This window comes from Stegodyphus dumicola, chromosome 4 (assembly GCF_044657685.1).
Source record: "Stegodyphus dumicola isolate Sdum_Otavi_A_Nest chromosome 4, ASM4465768v1".
Taxonomy (NCBI): Eukaryota; Metazoa; Arthropoda; class Arachnida; order Araneae; family Eresidae; genus Stegodyphus; species Stegodyphus dumicola.
In genome coordinates this window covers 247313118-247333830 of record NC_140771.1, presented here as the reverse complement: position 1 = coordinate 247333830, position 20713 = coordinate 247313118, and the positions used below count along the sequence as shown (strand labels likewise).

Sequence of the window (20713 nt, the reverse complement as noted above, 5' to 3'; positions counted from 1 at the left end):
TACATGGACTTTTCTTATAGCAAATGTTAGTACACCCATTCTTGGAGCAGATTTTCTCCATTTCTTTGAATTGGTGCCTGATCTCAGAAACAAATGTCTCAAAGATTTAAAAACGCATTTTAAAACCGTCGGTTGCGTGAAAAATGCAAGCATTTATTCAGTAAAATATGTATTTAGTGATACACCATATCACAAAATTTTAAAAGAATTTCCTTCAGTTACTAGATTACCAGATCCTAACCAACCTGTTAAACATAACACCGTTCATTATATCATAACTAAAGGTCCACCTGTGGTTGCAAAACCTCGTCGGTTAGCTCCAGATCGCTTAAAAATAGCAAAACAAGAATTTCAAACTATGATGCAATTGGGGCATTTGAGACCTTCGAGCAGCAATTATGCATCCCCACTTCACATGGTTCCAAAAAAGGGAAGTCTGGAATGGAGACCTGTAGGAGATTATCGAGCATTGAACGCTCAAACAATAAAAGACAAATACCCTATTCCATGCTTAGCCGATTTTACTGCTGCATTGCACGGTACTAAAATTTTTAGTCAGGTCGACCTGATTAAGGCATACCATCTAATACCAATTAACCCAGCCGATATGCACACCATTCGGTATATTCGAAAGTACCCGTATGCAATTCGGCTTATGCAATGCATCCGCGACTTTTCAACGTTTTACAGATGAAGTCCCGCGGGATTTAGAAGGTGTTTACGCTTTCGTTGATGACTTGCTCATAGCCTCTAAAGATTCTGAGGAACATTGCAGGCATTTGAAAGCTTTATTTTCCAAACTTCAGGAATATGGACTTTGCATAAATGTTTCAAAATGCACCTTTGGTCAAACGTCTATTGATTTCTTAGGTTTTCACCTTAGTGAAAACGGAATTGAACCTCTTCCTGACAAAGTCAAATGTATTTTAGAATTTCCTCAACCTACCACTCTCACTCAGCTTCGCCGATTTTTAGGCATGTTTAACTTTTACAGATGTTTCATACCTAAAGCAGCACATATTCTTTTTCCTTTAATAAAATTGTTAGAAGGCTATATTAATAAAAAGAAATCTCGTTCTCGTGTTCAGGATTCATCCCCACAATTAAATTGGAACGAGAATGCTGAACAAGCCTTTATTGCTGCCAAAAAGGCCATTGCTCAGGCAACCCTTTTGAGACACTCTATTCCCGGAGCTCAGCTAAGCATCTGGGTAGATGCCTCAGACGTCGCAATAGGCGGCACACTTATGCAGTTGTCTCAACAAACACGGGAACCTATAGCATTTTTCTCTATGAAACTCAATAAAAGTCAACAGAAATGGTCCGCGTACGATAGGGAATTATTTTCTATTTATTCTGCAATTAAGAAATTACGACACATGTTAGAGGGCAGAAATTTTATAATTTATACGGATCAAAAACTGATAATATACGCTTTTAAACAGAACCCTCATAAATGTTCACCTCGACAATTGCGCCATTTAGATTTTATTTCTCAGTACTCTACTGATATTAGGCATGTGCAAGGTTCAAAAAAGGTCGTTGCTGACGCTCTTTCAAGAATCGAAATTGATTCCATAACAAATTTCTTCTTAGGAACTTCGCGCACACTGCCCGACAGCCTGCCTGTTTCGCTCTGCTCGCTACTCGTAAGAAACTTCTCCTCTAGGGTTGCCACACTTATCGGAGGGCGCAAGGCGCGCTCCTTATCGCCATCACCACAGAGTTTCCCCCCAGTTCCTTTAATGGCTATTCAAAGGAACGACATAGGTTATGAAATTATCTCAGAGTATCCGTGCTGTCGGGTATTTTTTACATGATTACAAAATTAGAATATAAAATTAGAAAAGATCAAAATGCAATTCAATATATAACAAGGTATTGACACATATAATAAACATGAAATAACAAGAAATATGTTACGATATGAATTTTAAAAGAAATGTTTTAAATTGTTACGTAAGAAGCAAGTTTCTTAGGGAAGTGAACATGTCTTCCCGATCTGGTGACAGTTTGTGTCTTAGAGAGTTCGTTTGCAGATTTATTCTGCTGAACTGTCTTTAAGTCTTTATTTGTTTTCAGTTCAGGCAAATTAGAGTCCAAAAGCAAATAGGCTGGTTTCACACGGTCTATAGACACAGTAGATTTCAGACCGTTAACATCTATTGTGAAAGTTTTGTCCGTTCTAGAAAGGACTTTATGCAGACCTGTGTATGGTTGGCACAGAGGTGGCTTTACTCGATCGACACGTAAGTATACATGCGTACACGACTTTAAGGTAGCACTTACGTAACATTTTTCTTGGCAATGTGCAGATGTTGCTATTGGATTCAACTGTTGCATTCTATGCCTAAGATTCGTGATAAATTGTGTGTCATACGGAGATATCTTAGATGACGTTATCATATCACTAGGCAGCTTGAGAGTTGTGCCGTACACCAGTTCAGCACAAGATGACTGTAGATCTTCCTTTACGGCTGTCCGAATACCAAGCATAACAACTGGTAGTGTTTCAGTCCAGTTATTGGTCTCGTGAGCCTTGAGAGAAGATTTTAAATGTCGATGAAATCGTTCAACAATGCCGTTTGACATTGGATGATAGGCTGTTGTTGTGATTCTGTTCGTACCCAAAATGCGCGTGAATTCTGCAAAAAGTGCGGATCTCATTTGAGAACCATGGTCTGTTGTTATGATCGATGGGCAACCAAAACGAGATATCCAACAGTTGAAGATGGCTCTGCAAATGGTTTCCGTTTTCATATCCGGGATGGGAATGGCTTCAGGCCATCTGGAAAATCTATCTATGAGAGTTAAAAGGTACACATTGCCTTCTGATGGAGGTAACGGTCCGACGATATCCATATGGATTTCTGAAAGACGTGCATCAGGAAGAGAGAATGTGCCCAGTGGTGCTTTAGTATGCCTAGTAATTTTCGATTTTTGGCAAGATTCACAGGATTTCACCCAATTTTTGATATGACGTTTCATGTCGGGCCATACATAACGAGAAAAATAAGCTTCGTAGTAGCTGCAATTCCTGGATGTGACAGATTGTGCAGATGATTAAAGATGAGTCTGCGAAAGGAATTCGGAACAAATGGACGAGGAATGTCCGTTGATATGTCACAAAGAATATTACCATCAGAATATTGGCACGGTTTAAATTCCAGTTTCAAAGATGATGTGTTGTTTTTGAGAAGGTCTTGTACCTCCGGATCATGCCGTTGAGCTTCCGAAAATTTTTTAAAATCCAAAAATGGAGATTTTGTTATGGAATCAATTTCGATTCTTGAAAGAGCGTCAGCAACGACGTTTTTTGAACCTTGCACATGCCTAATATCAGTAGAGTACTGAGAAATAAAATCTAAATGTCGCAATTGTCGAGGTGAACATTTATGAGGGTTCTGTTTAAAAGCGTATATTAACGGTTTTTGATCCGTATAAATTATAAAATTTCTGCCCTCTAACATGTGTCGTAATTTCTTAATTGCAGAATAAATTGAAAATAATTCCCTATCGTACGCGGACCATTTCTGTTGACTTTTATTGAGTTTCATAGAGAAAAATGCTATAGGTTCCCATGTTTGTTGAGACAACTGCATAAGTGTGCCGCCGATTGCGACGTCTGAGGCATCTACCCAGATGCTTAGCTGGGCTCCGGGAATAGGGTGTCTCAAAAGGGTAGCCTGAGCAATGGCATTTTTGGCAGCAATAAAGGCTTGTTCAGCATTCTGGTTCCAATTTAATTGTGGGGATGAATCCTGAACACGAGAACGAGATTTCTTTTTATTAATATAGCCTTCTAACAATTTTATTAAAGGAGAAAGAATATGTGCTGCTTTAGGTATGAAACATCTATAAAAGTTAAACATGCCTAAAAATCGGCGAAGCTGAGTGAGAGTGGTAGGTTGAGGAAAATCTAAAATACATTTGACTTTGTCAGGAAGAGGTTCAATTCTGTTTTCACTAAGGTGAAAACCTAAGAAATCAATAGATGTTTCACCAAAGGTGCATTTTGAAACATTTATGCAAAGTCCATATTCCTGAAGTTTGGAAAATAAAGCTTTCAAATGCCTGCAATGTTCCTCAGAATCTTTAAGAGGCTATGAGCAAGTCATCGACGAAAGCGTAAACACCTTCTAAATCCCGCGTGACTTCATCTATAAAACGTTGAAAAGTCGCGGATGCATTGCATAAGCCGAATTGCATACAGGTACTTTCGAATAAACCGAATGGTGTGCATATGGCGGTTTTGTGGATGTCGGCTGGGTTAATTGGTATTTGATGGTATGCCTTAATCAGGTCGACATGACTAAAAATTTTAGTACCGTGCAATGCAGCAGTAAAATCGGCTAAGCATGGAATAGGGTATTTGTCTTTTATTGTTTCAGCGTTCAATGCTCGATAATCTCCTACAGGTCTCCATTCCAGACTTCCCTTTTTTGGAACCATGTGAAGTGGGGATGCATAATTGCTGCTCGAAGGTCTCAAATGCCCCAATTGCATCATAGTTTGAAATTCTTGTTTTGCTATTTTTAAGCGATCTGGAGCTAACCGACGAGGTTTTGCAACCACAGGTGGACCTTTAGTTATGATATAATGAACGGTGTTATGTTTAACAGGTTGGTTAGGATCTGGTAATCTAGTAACTGAAGGAAATTCTTTTAAAATTTTGTGATATGGTGTATCACTAAATACATATTTTACTGAATAAATGCTTGCATTTTTCACGCAACCGACGGTTTTAAAATGCGTTTTTAAATCTTTGAGACATTTGTTTCTGAGATCAGGCACCAATTCAAAGAAATGGAGAAAATCTGCTCCAAGAATGGGTGTACTAACATTTGCTATAAGAAAAGTCCATGTAAACAATCGTCTTAATTTGAAATCCAAAGAAAGTGTTTTTTGACCATAAACATGAATAGTAGAAGAATTAGCAGCGAAAAGTGTTTGTTGGGACGAATTCCGTTTTTGAGAATTATTTGCTGGAAGTAAGGACACGTCAGAGCCGGTATCGACCAAGAATGAAAGGTTTGTTCTACGGTCATGAACGAACAGGCGACGTGAAACTTGAGGCAAAGAATAAGTTGCCTCTATTCTTTGCTGGTTTCGTTTCCCTGCCATGAACAAGGTTTTGTACATTTGTCATCTCTACACTTTTCCCCAAAACGTCTATAATACCAGCAAACAGAATAATCTCTCCTTTTGGAATTGCTTCTTTCCTTATTGCGATCTCCGCGATTTGGCGAGCGACTACGAGAAAGAGAAATGCGATCAATACGTTTGTTTAATTTTTCTATTTGTTTAAATAATTTATCCTCAAGAGACTGATCGACTGTGCGAGAAACGGCACAAGTCCCTGGGGTTGGATTTACTTCTAAAATTCTGTCGGCAATTTCTGCAGCTTTATCTACAGTTAAATTGGAAACCGCTGCCAAAATAGACTGAACAGTCAAAGGCAAACGTTGAAGGAATAATTCTAACATTAAGTTATCAGGAACATTTAAAGATTCTGCTCGACGCTTCATATTTCTAAGCAAATCGGAAGGTTTTCGAGAGCCTAATTCTTCTCCAGATAATAACTGGCGAATTTCTTGCTGAGAAGATTCTCCTGAACGATTTATTAACTCAGTTTTGAGCTTTGTATATGGATCAATAGGGTCTGGTTTCATAAGTAAATCCCGTACTATTGATGCAGTATCTGGAGGAAGATGAGCTACTATATAATTATATTTAGTAATGGATTCTGTGATAGGTTTGGGGGTGGCAAGAGCAAAGGTACTTTCACACATAATAAACCATAAAGATGGGTCTGATCGGTTATAAACCGGAATTTGGACGGCATAAACATCAGACATTGTGCAAGGATTTTAAGCCAAAATAAAAGCAAAAATTTAACTAAAGAAAATGAAATTAAATGATAAGTAGTAAACAGAATTATAAAATGATGTATAATTACTGCTCATCTGTGATCCGGAGGACGAAAACTGATGTAATCCATTACTTCTGGTTTGGAGATCTTGAGTGATGGCTTGTCAAAACCGAAAGTGCTTGAGAACTGTTCATACGATTTAACACAGTCCAGGTTACCATTATGGTTATTTCCGGTTATGTTTTTACCACCAATCCTCGAATTCCATATCACAGATTATGTTCTTACTGCATTAATATAATATTAACAAGACATAGTGCACAATAAAAATTAAGCTTTATTTAGGAACTTCGCGCACACTGCCCGACAGCCTGCCTGTTTCGCTCTGCTCGCTACTCGTAAGAAACTTCTCTAGGGTTGCCACACTTATCGGAGGGCGCAAGGCGCGCTCCTTATCGCCATCACCACAGTGTCTCCAGATTCGAATCCCACCATCATGGTGTTGCAGACAGAAACGTGACTCATCATTAAAGACAATTTCATTCCATTCTGCCATGTACATCCTTCTTTCGTCGCACCATTTGTGGTGGAGACGTCTGTGGTTCTGCGTCAAGGGTAGACGAAGCAATGGACATCTTGCAGACAGACCACTCTGCTGTAAACGGTATTGAATGGTACGCGCAGACACTGGAGGATGCGGTGCAGACTGAATGTGCTGTGCTATGGTTCGTGATGTGACTGAGCGATCCGTCACTGCCATGCGCACAATGTTCCTGTCATCACATGAAGTGGTGCACTGCGCTGAATGCCATCAAATATGTCGTACCCTTCTGCATCCAACGGTCACATATCCGCATCACAGTTGTTTGGTTTCATCCAACATGACTACCGATTTCCCTGAAAGATAATCCACACTCTCGGTACGCCACTATCCTTCCTGTATCAAACTCGGATACTTGATCAAACGATGATCGCTGTTTACTACGACACATAATTGATCGTGTTTTTGAAAAAAACCAGAAGAAAAACACAATTGCCGAACTTGAAATCATAGAAAACTCCAAACCTTAAATAGCGCTTTAAAGTGGTGCCACAGGCACGCGTGATGTGCGTCTGCGTTGAAATTCTAATCCTTTGCATATCTCCCCTCCGCTAATGCATGTTGTAAATTTCATGTTATTTGCATGCTTCCTTCAGGGTGTTGCATTTACAGTGGCCAGCAGTGTAGAATACTACAATGCTAACAACATCCTACTTAAGTAAAGAACAATTTCTTTCTCTGACGCTTTCACACTGTGTGAAGTTTCCCTTGGGACAGAATTGCAACTTCTATCATCAATAGCTAAACGTTGACAGTAAACAAAGGAAAAGAAGATGCATTAAAGTAAAACAACTACTTTTAGTCGCTTCAAAAGAATAATTTGCATGTCATTTAACAACTCCTGAAAGCAATGAGCAATGTAGAAACATGATGGGGGGAAGCACTAGGTAGGAAATGATTCAGGTGACCTGCCAATGTCTGAATGGTCGGGCGTTTTGGGCGACTTCGATGCGAAAGAGCTAAGTATTTAAAGTCGAAGTTCTACTAACTTCGTTAGAGAGTCAAAGATTCTGACCAGCGTGCATTCGCCTTTTGGGTACACTCTTTTTAAGCTATTTCTACGCTCGGCCATATTTCAGGCCCTTGATAGCTTTGCCATTTAGTTAGCGTTAAGGGGCCAACTCCTGTAGAATTTTGATAGCTTCAGCTATATCTTTTTAGTTTAGTTTTACTTCTTAGTATTCTTGAGCTCAAGCCCCAGTAGAGGCATTTCTGTACGTCCTGAGAGAGGACCGACTGTAAACTTTACTTTAAGCAATAAAGGGTAATTAACCCTTTTTGAGTATCTGTTTTCTGAACTAAAGCAATTATTCACTTACCAGTTTACATTTAGCTGTAAATTTTAGATTGGAATATTACAACATGATAGATAAGAAAGATGAATACTGTCAATTCAACCTGCGATCAAATTCCAAAGAACAGGTTGCTTACAAGAACGTTTCCATGGTTAACCCTACATGTAACATGATTACAAGCTAGTATTCCTTCTGTAACATGAATATGAGCAAGTTCTCAGTTTTTCAGCCCTTCGTGAAGAACTTCAGTCATCCACAAAAGCATCCCTCCCATTCGGGAGATAGTAGGCACTGCTAATAATGCACACAAATTCCGGTTTTCTTTCTGCTATGATGAGCTGTATGACTAACCACTATAAGATTACATTTTACATAAAAAATATTGCTGTGTGCTGCTTGGGACAGACTGCTCCCTTTAGATATGCTATGGATCAATTTATTCATATTCAGGTAATTTAAATGACTTTATATTACATATAATTATCAGAATCATGACTAATATACATTTTAATAAAAATACCATACAAAAGAACAGTTTAAAAAAAAATTTAATTAATATTATACTTCTTTTGAAATTTGGGACTATTTTATAACTAATTTTAAGAAACAAGTATATCTCATAAAGTTAATATTCTACACTTGATTAGATAAATCTCTAAACTCTACATTTTTCTGCTGAAAAAAATCTAAAAAACGTTCTGATTTAAATAGCATCTTTAGATATTAAATGCAATAGCGACATGACTTATTGTCCCAAACAGAACTGAAACCACACCTCTTCAATTTAAAATGCAACAATAATAATAAAATTTCTTCAAACCAAGGCATTAAGAGATTTAATTCCTCTAAATTACACAAGGTCAAATACCATCATGCCTTTAATTTAGTGATTTATATGAAAGTGAATTTTAAAAGCATGTTAAAAACGTACATAAATTTAATTCTGAATAATAATGAATTAGGCTTGCTAAACAAATATGATATAGAACAGAAAATTAAAATAACATAATCAATCTTTTTAAGAATGAATTTTCTTTTTGTAAAAATCCCAATCAGGTTTTATGTGTCTATACACTAGCAAAAAATAAACCTGTATTAAGTAGAAAATACCTTCACAAGAAATGTACCTTTTTCTACTAATTTTTAAAAATATACGCAGTATATTGTTTAATCAGTTAGTCAAGCTTTTAAAAAATCATTCAACAAGCATATGGAATTTTTTTTCAATTCACATTTCAGGAAAAATTATAAGACAATCTATACATCAGACATATTGGCATCATAATCATCACAGCTAATATTCTATATAGAGTAACATCATAATATTACACTTATACCCTTCATTCAAATAAAATTAATATATAAAATAATTATACATGTAAAAAAACATACCTCATTGAACGCCATGTTTACGGCGTTACCAACAGTTCACACACACATTTAGTGAAACAAGAAGACTCTGTACCAAACCATATAAGTTTCGATATTCAAAACATGAAAATGTTTGAATAAGCACCCTGTAAATATAAATATTTGTATAGTAGGATAATGTATATTAAAAAGTTATACACAGATTACTTTTAAACAATTACAATGCATGATAAATGTCTTGCACACTTACATTTGTATACATGATACACATAAAAACTGACAATTACATTTATAGTTTCTTCACAATACATGCATATTAACAATGTATCTCAAGGACATTAAAATTCCATTAATAATTTCGGAGTTTTTTCTTTTCTTCCTTCTTATTCTGTAAAATAATCATTTAGTCATAAAATAAAGCTGTTATAAATATAACTCTATCAATTTCAAAACAATTTATCTTAATATTTCACACTACACTTTATTCTTTTTGTCCTATCCTTTATTTTACTTTTAGAAAATAGTTAATACCTTGTAAATATTCTATTTATAAACATATATATCAATCAATTTTCCACATAAAGATAATTTGTACGTAAAACTTTTTCCACATAATGAAACTACACAGTATGTTCTAAAATAGTTTCTGTAAGGCATAATGTGACACAATCAAATGCCAACAATATGTAACCATGCACAAGGACTAAATGCATTATAAAAGTCACACATACTATCAATATTACAAAAGTAGTTTACCTTGATCTGAAATGGACTGCAGTCAAATAAGTACACAGAAATTCAACCTTACATTTTATAAATAAGAAGGAAAACAGAAAAACACTTTTTTCAAAGCACAAACTACTGCAAATTAAAACATAAAATGCCAAAACTACCAGTCAATTTCATTTCTTACATAAATGCATTTAGAAGTATAAGACTAAAAAAACAAGTACACAGTATGAAATTCCTATTACCAAAATCAGAAATTTATCCTTACAAACAGTTATAAAACTACTATAAGGTATCTGAACATTTACTTTAAAACCTCAACAACACTACTAGTCTTCGATTCACTTTAATTTCAAACTCTGCCAAACGATTATATACGACTTAAGAAAATAGACATATGCTAACACGAGAAAAAAAGGAATGTGTGGTCACCGCTGAAATAAAGAATTCTCATATCAAATTTCACACTGTATTATAAATTTTGGAACCGGTTCAAGTCTAAATGCATACTGATATTTTTACGAGTGTCCAAAACATCGTTAACCACAGATTACATTTATTTACGTTGTGAAAGCTGGGATGACCAATGTCTTTGAGATAATATGAAATGACATACGTTTCTTAAGTACAATTATATTCCTTAACCGAGTTGAATTACCGGCATGACTATATCTTCATATAATTAATACTGTAATTTTTTTTCTAATATCATTTTTAATTACCAAAAAAAATATTCCTATACAAATTAAACGGATTTTTCTACACTTGACGTAGTATTGAGAAAGCAAGAAACAAATGATTATATTTTGCAAAAACTCTTACCAGGTATTTTAAATATAGCTACAAAATCATTAAACTGATCCTGATTTCACCGGGTTTATCCATATCCAACAGAAAGCTGTGTATACAAATTGGCGAGAACTTTAGAACACGCACAACACTAACATATCGACACCTGCAGCATTCAGTAACTATACTGTCAAAACAAATACCACAAAACCAAGCAGTCGTCGCATTTCCCAAAACAGATCGCCATGATATGTTGCTGATGATGATGCCCTTCTCGTCTGTGCTGACGCCACGCGGAAAATAAACGCAATACCAAGACAGATACAAATTAATTTTGTTTATATTTTATTTTTTAATAAGGAAGTATTTACACTTGAAATTTAACATTATTCAAAAATGTTTTTATGTTTAGGATTTATTTTACTTTTATGTTTTGGTCTTTTGATTTCATATGTTGAATCAATTTAAATTTACAGTAGCTGCCTTACCTGTGTGTTGAACTTCATGATCTCTAGCATTGATCTTTATTTTGAATTTTTGATAAACTCTCTGTTGGCAAAACAAAATCGTTCCACCAATTTTGCTGAAAGTCTGCCATAACAGCAGGTTTAAATTTATTGAGACTACACCAACTCTTCTACCAAACAAACCAGAATCGGTTATCAGAATGATTTAGCTGACTACAACATCGGATCTTGATGTCTCAAAAAGCAAAACAAAACTTCCAAAGTTTGGAATATGATGACCTGAAAACTCTTTTCTAACTTAATACCATATATCCTAATACTATTCAAGAAATACAGCATATACTTGCAAAAATATAAATCATATCGTGTTCTTCGATCGCTTCTAAAAGCATTCACTTATACTTCGTCGAGCTATGCTATCATTAGAAAAAACACTAATAAAACTCCCATGCAACCAGGCAGTTCGCCGAGATTTGAAATCGCGTCGACCTACCAGTGTTACAACGATATTATCTCTCAGTCGTTGGTGGCTACAACAAATCTGAAACCAAATTGATTCTTTTCTATCTCGCATACCTGCCTCGAAGTAAAACTGCATTCTTTTAAACATTTTACATAACCTATTTCCTGAGCTAATGTATTGGCCAAATTAACTTGAATGCAATACTTTTGAATACACCACAAACTCCATAGTGTATACTCAAATGCCGATAACCCGGGGAAGCCACTAGGATACTGATCTAGCCAGTCATGGCCACGGGGTTTCAATTCAATTCAAAGTTTTTCTGTGCTTCCACGCCACTTAGTGGCGCGCAGCATAGGGAAGGAAGGCGAGCCTCCCTCCCCGACTTCTCGAGGACGTTACAGTCAGATCCGGGGGGGGATTGTCGTAAGTCCTAGAGTCGAAGCCACGAGTAGCTTGGTAGGGGCTGTGCTGGGTAATGTCCTCGGTGACGGGCAGCTCGCGTAATACTGGCGGGATCATTTAAATGACAGTCAAATTTCGAGGTGAATTGCTCAGGCCGTACAAGTAGCGCCAAGACGAAGGAGTGGTGACCCTCGGGTAGTGATGAGTCGGTACTACCGAACCGGGTATTTTGTGACGGGTACTTAGTTGTAACGGGTACTGAAAATCGGTACATCCAAGTACCCGTTACTTCTGTACCGAAACGGATACTTTTCGGTATTCGCTACTTTGTAACGAAAATATGCGTCTCTTCTCGGTATTTCGGTATTCGTTACTGGAGGATCGATGAGGGTTCAGGACAGTAGTATCTGGTTGTATTTGCGATATGCGCTCCTTGTGTCCATGAATGACCTTGAAATAGGGCATGGAATGGCAAACGTGAAAGGGGAAAACTTCCGTTCCGTTCGTCACGGAGACTATAGTTTGAGGTAGTATAATTTAGACTATAGTTTGGACTATAGTTTATACTATAGGAGACTATAGTTTGAGGTAGTATAATGTCACAGCCTTTGTGTGCGCGGGAGGACGAGTGTGAAATAGTGGAAATTTTTTGAAAGGCCGTTCGTTGTGTGTGGGGGGGGAATAGTAGCAGTTGGAGTCACTCTAGCCGGCATTGCTCGCTTGTGATTGGAGTCGGTATAGTCAGGAGGGAAAGGGAGGGGAGCGCTAGATGATTTGCAATCCGAATTGTGCATGTTTTAATTTTTCATCGTTTGTAGGAGAAAAACTGAGTGGATCTGAAATGATTGATTTGGTAAGTTGCTGTTGTTGGATTGGTGAATGGAATCAACTACCAAGTAGATTACTTCCTTTTCCTCAACATATTTTTAGCATAAATAATGAAAAATATTTTTCGTTTGCTTGCTTAATAGGGCAACGTAAATCATATGATCCTTTTTAAATAAATATGATCCTTTTTTTATCCCGCTGTACCTACTTCAGAAAATGTCACAGCATCTAGTGGATCACTAAGCCAATCAACATAAAATACAGACGCAATTTTAAACTTTTCTAATGAAAGAACAAAGATTTCTAATGAAAGACCCACTTATGATAATTCTTCCCCCTTCTAAAAACAGATTTTCATCTCGCCAAAAACTAAACCCAGGTCACGTGTCTAACGCAGGATTGTCAACGCCTGCTTTACCTGCCAGGACGTAACGACGCTCCTCCGATAGGAAGAGAGGTGAACTTTGACCTGGCAGTCCAAATCTTCTTTTTTTTTTTTTTTTTTTTTTTTTTACTCCTTTTGGAGCTTATTTGAGGGGAAAACTATCGAATGGAACACCGGAAATTATCCGGACATGTTTATGTAAACATACATGTCCCTCCCTTTTTTTCCTTTTCATTTTTTGCTCTTTCATGCCTGATTAATAGAATCATTACGAAATATTGTACTTACCCTTTTCACAGCGTAGTGCTGATTTTAGAATTTGCAGCTGGAGTGAACAGCGGAAGTCGTTAATAGAATTTTTTATGCTTATCTGACGATGCTGATGACCATCTCCCAACTTCGTCACTTTTCCCATAAGATTCATTCTTTTCTCGTACTGGTGAGTATCGGTACGTTATAGAATTGCTTAGTCTCTATCAGTTTCTTACGCCTCAGGGGAAAAAATCGAATTACAAAATGTCTAGTAAAAAAAGGAAATTCAGCTTGGTTTGGCAGCACTTTTCCTATACTAATGAAGACGAAAAAGTTATGTATGACATTTGTAAAGACCTTTTATCTATCAAAGGTGGTTCAACAGGAAATTTTAAAAAAACATTTGCAAAGGAAGCATCCTTGTGTAAATCTGCACGAGAAACGCGCTTTGCCGAATCAAGATGTTGATGATATTGATGCCGCTCCAGCCCGTTCTGTCGTCACTAGCCCTGCAGATGGTGGGCAACCATGCACATCCCAGCAGACTACACAACTTACGGTAGACAACAGTGCTTGTGATATTGTTGGTGTGTTTTCACAAAAATCCCAGTCCAGCATAATGCAGTTTGTCCAGAGAAATACGATGGATGTACATAAAAAAAAGTAATCGATCTCGCACTGATCAAAATGGTATATAAGGATTTACAACCAATAAGTATCGTAGAAAATGAGGGATTCCAAGAATACTCAAAGGCTTTTAACCCAACCTATTATTTACCTTCACGGATAACGGTTTCTAAATCCTTGCTTCCTGCTGCTTATGAAGTAAAAAAGAATAGTTTAAAAAACGTTCTTAGTGCTGTACAAAATATCTGTTTGACTGTAGACTGTTGGAGCAACCAAAAGGCTGAAAGTTACATGGCCGTGACAGGCCATTTTATTGACGAACACATGCAAAGGAAAACGGTACTGATTGACTGCTCAATTTTTGATGAACGTCATTCAGCCAAAAATGTTGCAGAAAATATCATACACATTTGCCAACCATATTTTCCGATGGAAAAAGTGTCTTTAATAGTGACTGACAATGCCAAAAATATGATTAACGCTGTCGACAGTGAACTAAAGTTAAAACACTTAGGATGCACTCTCTCAATTTGGCTGTCTCAAATTCTCTAAACGAGGTTAACGACCTTCTAACGAAAATTAGGGATATTGTGATAGTTTACAGGAGAAGTAATATCGCTGCAAAAAATTTGCGAAAATATCTGTGCTCTAGCGAGGAGAGAAAAGACTTAAAAGTCATCTTAGGTGTGAAGACTCGTTGGAACAGCACGTTTTATATGGTAAAACGTTTCCTTGAACTGAAAGACGCTATTCGTTTTACAATGGGTTTGATGAACGACCCCCCAGAGGCTCTTGATGTGCCAGAATGGGAAAGTGTCCAACATCTTTGTGACGTTTTGAAACCTTTTGAAAAGGTGACTTGCGATTTGAGTTCGGAAAAATACTTGTCAGCATCTATGGCGCCTGTGTTAATCGGCGGACTTCAAAAAATCTGTGAAAATCTGCTTAGTAAAAGTGTTAATGAATAAGTACAAAATGTGGTACTAGTACTACAACGTGAATTGGGTAATAGATTTACAACTATCGATTCAAGAGAAGACATTGCTCAAGCCGCTTTCCTTGACCCCCGAATAAAAAAACTGGGGCTCAAATGTGATGTCGCTAAAAAAATTGAAAGTGATATTATCTGTGAGTTATCGGTAGTTGCACAAACTACCCATAATCTTGTTGAGGATGTGGAAGAGGATGATGAAGAGATAGACGAATCATCGGTTTGGTTCGAGTTTGAGAGTAAAGTTAAAGACTCGAACTTCATCAGCTCCCGCAGCAGACGCGGCGATCGACAAAGCTGCGGCAGAAGTGAAAAGATACCTACAAGAGCCCATTCTTTCCAGGAAATCTGATCCACTGGAGTGGTGGGAAAAGAATAAAAATGTATTTCCTAATTTGTATGAATTATCACGGAAAAAATTAGGCCTTGTGGCTTCTTCAGTGCCATGCGAAAGGGTGTTCTCTAAAGCTGGATTAATACTGAATGATCGGCGAAACCGTTTAAGTGGACAAAAGTTGAACAACTAATTTTCTTACATTACAATTATAATATTTAATCATTTGTTGACCTTCTTAAAATTCCAACCTAAGTTCAGCTTAAAATGTTTATTTTTGCTGCATTATTTTCAAAACTGTTTCTGGGAGTCAATTTTTGTATGCTTAATTTTTCGTTACATATTTTAAGTGGTCTTTATTAAAAAAAAAAAAAAAAATAGAAGGAATTAAATGCCTAAAATTTCCATAAAGTTAAAAAATTTGATACTTTTATAACGTTTTGCGCAGCTTATCAAAGTTTTATTTGTTTTAATTAAATGAAATATTACTTCATTCAAATGTCAATTTCTTAAAAAAAAATATTATTTTGAAATTGTATTTAGATTATTAATATAATATAAAATTCTACAGTTCTATTATTTACATAGCTGTATTCACATATGTTAAATTCTCATATAGTTGAAAGCATGCTATCTTACTTTCTAGTGTTTAAATTATCTTTAATTTAAATTTTTATATCGAATGTGCTTATTGAATTCATATAATGCGATTTTACAAATATTTTTGTTGCTTTTTGCTGTTACAGCATCCAGATATTACGTTCTCGTAGTTTTAAAGACATGCTGCCTTATTTCCTAGTGTTTTTAATAACCTTTCATTCAAAATTCTTATGTCGAATGCGCTTTGGCTGTAATTTGAGTTTTAAAAATATTTTTTACCATTCTGTTGCATTTTTGTATTTACAGCAGTTACTGCATCCAGGTATTCCGCTCTCACAGTTTTAAACCCTTTGCTATCTTATTTTCTAGTGTTTTTTGATAATCTTCAATTCAAAATTGTTATATTCATTGTGCCTTTTAAAATCATATTGTGCGTTTTAAAAAATATTTTTAACCATTTTGCTGAAATTTACTTATTACTGTAGTACATCCAAATATATTACATTATCTCACTTTTCAAAACATACCTCATTTTCTAGTGCTTTTGGTAATTAAAAAAGTTTAAATCAAATATATATGTTTATGCATTTTTTTAAAATCATATTTTTTGTTTTTAAAAATATTTCGGCTAAATCGCAGAATAGGCTGCATCAGTCGATGCTGTGTTTACTTCTCTTATGCTTTGACACGCCTTTTTATGACGTAATATTGGTTACGCCTCTTCTTCAAAACAAGCATGCTATAGCTTCGTATTTAAAGAAAACTTATATTATATTTTAACTGAGTTGAAATGGTAGGTTTATAATGTTCTGTGCGAGATTTTTTAAATTGTAAATCTACTTTTGTGTGTTGTGTGGTATTGTTAGCATTTAACGCAACGAATTATCTCTCACAAATGTATTATTAAGATACCAAACGATTGAAAACGATCATTAGCAAACGATTGAAAATATTGAATGCATGAATTAAAAATTATAACTGTAACTTCTGAAAATACAGAAAAGAATTCTTTTGCTTAAAGAATGTTTTGATTATTCATGAGTGTGTTTAATTCGGTGCTTACTGCAGAATGGATTAGTATTTGAATCTGGATTTCTTTTATCAGTTGGAGCGAAGAGATAAAAAATGTGTTATTGAGTGGTGTATGGAGAAAGGTTTGATTGCAATATCGTATAAGTGCCCGATTTGTGGAACAAATATGAAACTAGTAGAGCGAAAAAACCGTATAGACGGTTTTGAGTGGATGTGCAGAGTTACTGGAGGCGAATGTAGGCATCGAATTTCAAAATCAATTCGAAAGAACTCCTGGTTTGCGAAGAGTAAATTGAGCATGTGTGATGTTTTGCAAGTTACCTATATGTGGTTGGGTAAGTGCGGGAATGATTTTATACGAACGGAATTACGTATTGCTAAAAATACGGTGACAGATTGGAAAAGTTTTTGTAGAGAAGTATGCATGGAGTTATGTTTGAAGGAGAATGTTAAGTTGGGTGGGGAAGGTGTCATTGTCGAAATCGACGAAAGCAAGTTTGGCAAGCAAAAGTATCATAGAGGGAAAAGAGTCGAAGGAAAATGGTTTTTTGGTTTGGTTGAGAGAGGAACAGATAAATGCGTCTTTAGAGTTGTAGAAAACAGAGGTGCCGAAACATTGCTAGAAATCATTAAAGAGAATGTTCTACCAGGATCGATTATTATATCCGATTGTTGGAAAGCGTACGACTGTCTCGAGTTCGAAGGGTATGCGCACCTGAAAGTCAATCATAGCTTGAGTTTTAAAGATCCAGAAACAGGTGCGCATACCAATAGTATTGAAGGAACTTGGGCGACAATCAAAAGAAGTTTCCGTGGCTCTAGTAAGGCAAAAGGACAGTTTGATTCCTATCTTGCGGAATATATTTGGAGAAGGAAGCACAAGAAATCCGACGCCAGCCAACTGATGCGTATACTTCTCAGTGAGATCACAGCCATATATTCTGCAAAAGAGGACTGAAGGAAAGTTTCATTTATTATTATTAAGTAAAATATTGGGTGCTTTTCTTAATATGGCAGTTTGGATGTTTGGTAGTTGCTTTATTCTGGCAGCTTTATTTTTCTTTTGTATCATTTTTCTGGACACATTTTTTGCAAACTTCTCTGATTTCTTTAAGTGAAAGCAAATTTCTGAGTATATGAGCAATGGAGAATTTATTTGATGTCTGATTTTTTTAAGTAAAATAGATCGATTTTCACATGGGCAAAGCCAATGTGGTGCGCAATGCCGAGTTTGTGCAATTCTGGGATGTTTTTTAAGTGAAAATAGATTGATGTGCACATGGGCAAAGCCAATGTGGTGCGCAATGCAGAGTTTGTGCAACTCTGGGATGTTTTTTTAAGTGAAAATAGATCGATGTGCACATGGGCAAAGCCAATGTGGTGCGCAATGCCGAGTTTGTGCAATTCTGGGATGTTTTTTTAAATGAAAATAGGTCGATGTGCACATGGGCAAATCCAATGTGGTGCGCAATGCCGAGTTTGTGCAACTCTGGGATGTTTTTTTAAGTGAAAATAGATCGATGTGCACATGGGAAAAGCCAATGTGGTGCGCAATGCCGAGTTTGTGCGCGATGCCGAGTTTGTGCAATTCTGGGATGTTTTTTTAAGTGAAAATAGATCGATGTGCACATGGGCAAAGCCAATGTGGTGCGCAATGCCGAGTTTGAGCAATTCTCTGATTTTTCTTTAAGTGAAAATAGATAAATGAGCACAAGGAACCGAGTTTGTGGAATTCTTTAATGTTTTTCGAGCGAATACTGATCGTTGTGTAAAAGGGAAAACGAGGTTGTGCGTGATGTCGAGGAGTAATGTAACTTTATTTATGTGCAATGTTTAACATATCGTTTGTGTATTTTAAATTTGTATCGTTGTTTTAATTGTGAATTATATTTAAGACATAATTTTTCATTTAAATTGTATTTTTAATTTTTTGTTTTTCGATATGTTTATAACGCTTTCCGATTTACGATATATATGGATAGTACGACGATCGACTCAACAGTAGCAAAACTGTAAACTTTAACCCTTGAAGTAACGTTTACCTCATATTTTAATACTTAGTGTTTGGTATCGTAATTGCAAATAATATGTGTGTGTGCGTATGTGAAGCATTGCTTAGTGTTCCAAGTTTGTAGTATTTATTTTATTATATTATTTTCTTTCATTCTGAGAAATTAGATTTTTTTATTTATTAATGCGTAGAATTCTAGATTTTTTTATTTATTAATGCGTAGAATTCTAGCATGCCTGCACAGAATATAGCGTGATTTAGGAATTTTAGAAACTGATATGAAAGCTGTGTAATGATGTTCATATGCAATAAAAAATATTCTTTTTTTATTAACGTAAAGTTTAAAATTTTTAGAAATAATGAAAATTGTCTAATTATTGGTATGTAAGGAATTATGTCGTTACGTAGCAAGAAAGTAATTTGTAAAAATGATAAAATTGAAATGTTCCACAATATGAATTTAAATTTAAAAAAAAATATTTTATTTGTATAAATAAAAAAAATTAATAAAAAAAATAATAATTTAATATTGAAGCTCTACAACTATTAGAGACTGCGACGTTGTTTATCGTTTTAATAATTGGTAGAATTCGCTCACTGTAGCATGGTAATTTTAAATATAAACGATTTATTATACTTATTATCAGTAACGCCTAAACTTAAATGTTATAAATGTAAATTAAAAGTAAAGAATTTGATATTAATTTACAATAATAAACAATTTATTATTGTTATTTTTAAGAGAATATAGAAAGTACACGTAGTGTAAATGCGAGACTACATTGTGACGTCATAAGCTTAGTCCCACCCATTTAATGACGTCACGCAGCTCCTCATACTGAACTTTGTTGATGCAGCCTATTCTGCGCTTTTACCAATATTTCTAATCATTTTGTTTATTGTACGGTGCCAAATTTCCAAAAGTACAAATTTAACTCAAAATAAACCTAAATGTAATTTAAAAAGGAACAGTATAAACTTTTTTGTGGAAAAGCTCTTCAACCATGTGTATATGAATAAATGTGTAAATTTTATTTTATGCCAGTATTGTACAATTAAACACACAAGGTCATTTATGTTATATTTAATGTTTAAATTACCTTACTTTTTTATTCAGAATTTTTAATATATATAGGGGAGAGTAGAGAATAAGAGATTTATCTTTTTTTTAAATTTAGTAGCTTGAATAAGTTTTATTTCGCAGTGATACTGAAGGTCATTATCTAATCTATCAGTGGCATAAAGGTTTGTGATTATTTTAATGTCTAGACCCTACGCCCTTTACTACCGAATTGTAGGTATTAAACGACTTCTGTGGTATGTTATTTATCCGTATAAATAAAAAATATCATGTTAAAACAGATTGATCATTAAATTTCTGATATTTACTTAGGAAACTGCATCCTATCGGGTTGCTACACAGCTAGTTATAGTTAATTTTCTATTTTAAATTTATTGCGACATTTTTACTCATAGTATAAAGTTGCATCAAAATTTCTATTTTCCGATTTTTTTCCCTTTGTTTCCCTCCAAGAACACAGCCGAAAAAAATAGTGTACTCTCCCTTCCTTCAATATCATACAAAGAAAATCTTCCGACGTTTTTCAAGTACGCAACTATGCTCATTTGCAGCTGTCCATAAATGATGTGACACTTTTCTG

General features: G+C 35.4%; 2 protein-coding genes and 1 long non-coding RNA gene across 3 annotated transcripts in view; 2 read left to right on the top strand and 1 right to left on the bottom strand.

Annotated features, from left to right (window-relative positions):
* The window catches only part of GckIII (Germinal centre kinase III), a 228210-nt gene extending 217291 nt beyond the window's left edge, over positions 1-10919 (bottom strand). The window contains exons 1-2 of the mRNA XM_085816187.1: positions 10691-10919; positions 9161-9285 (exon numbers count right to left, since the gene is read on the bottom strand). Of these exons, the coding sequence (XP_085672313.1) occupies positions 9161-9175 (15 nt within the window). The 5' untranslated portion in view covers positions 9176-9285; positions 10691-10919. The remainder of the gene's footprint in view (positions 1-9160; positions 9286-10690) is intronic.
* LOC146997851 (uncharacterized) overlaps positions 1-20713 on the top strand; it is a 95762-nt gene that overhangs the window by 58783 nt on the left and 16266 nt on the right. The window lies entirely within an intron of this gene.
* On the top strand, positions 14846-17999 carry LOC146997852 (uncharacterized). The gene is made up of 3 exons (XM_085814225.1): positions 14846-14991; positions 15097-15295; positions 17115-17999. Exons 1-3 carry the CDS (start codon positions 14846-14848, stop codon positions 17997-17999), a joined length of 1230 nt encoding a protein of 409 aa, XP_085670351.1.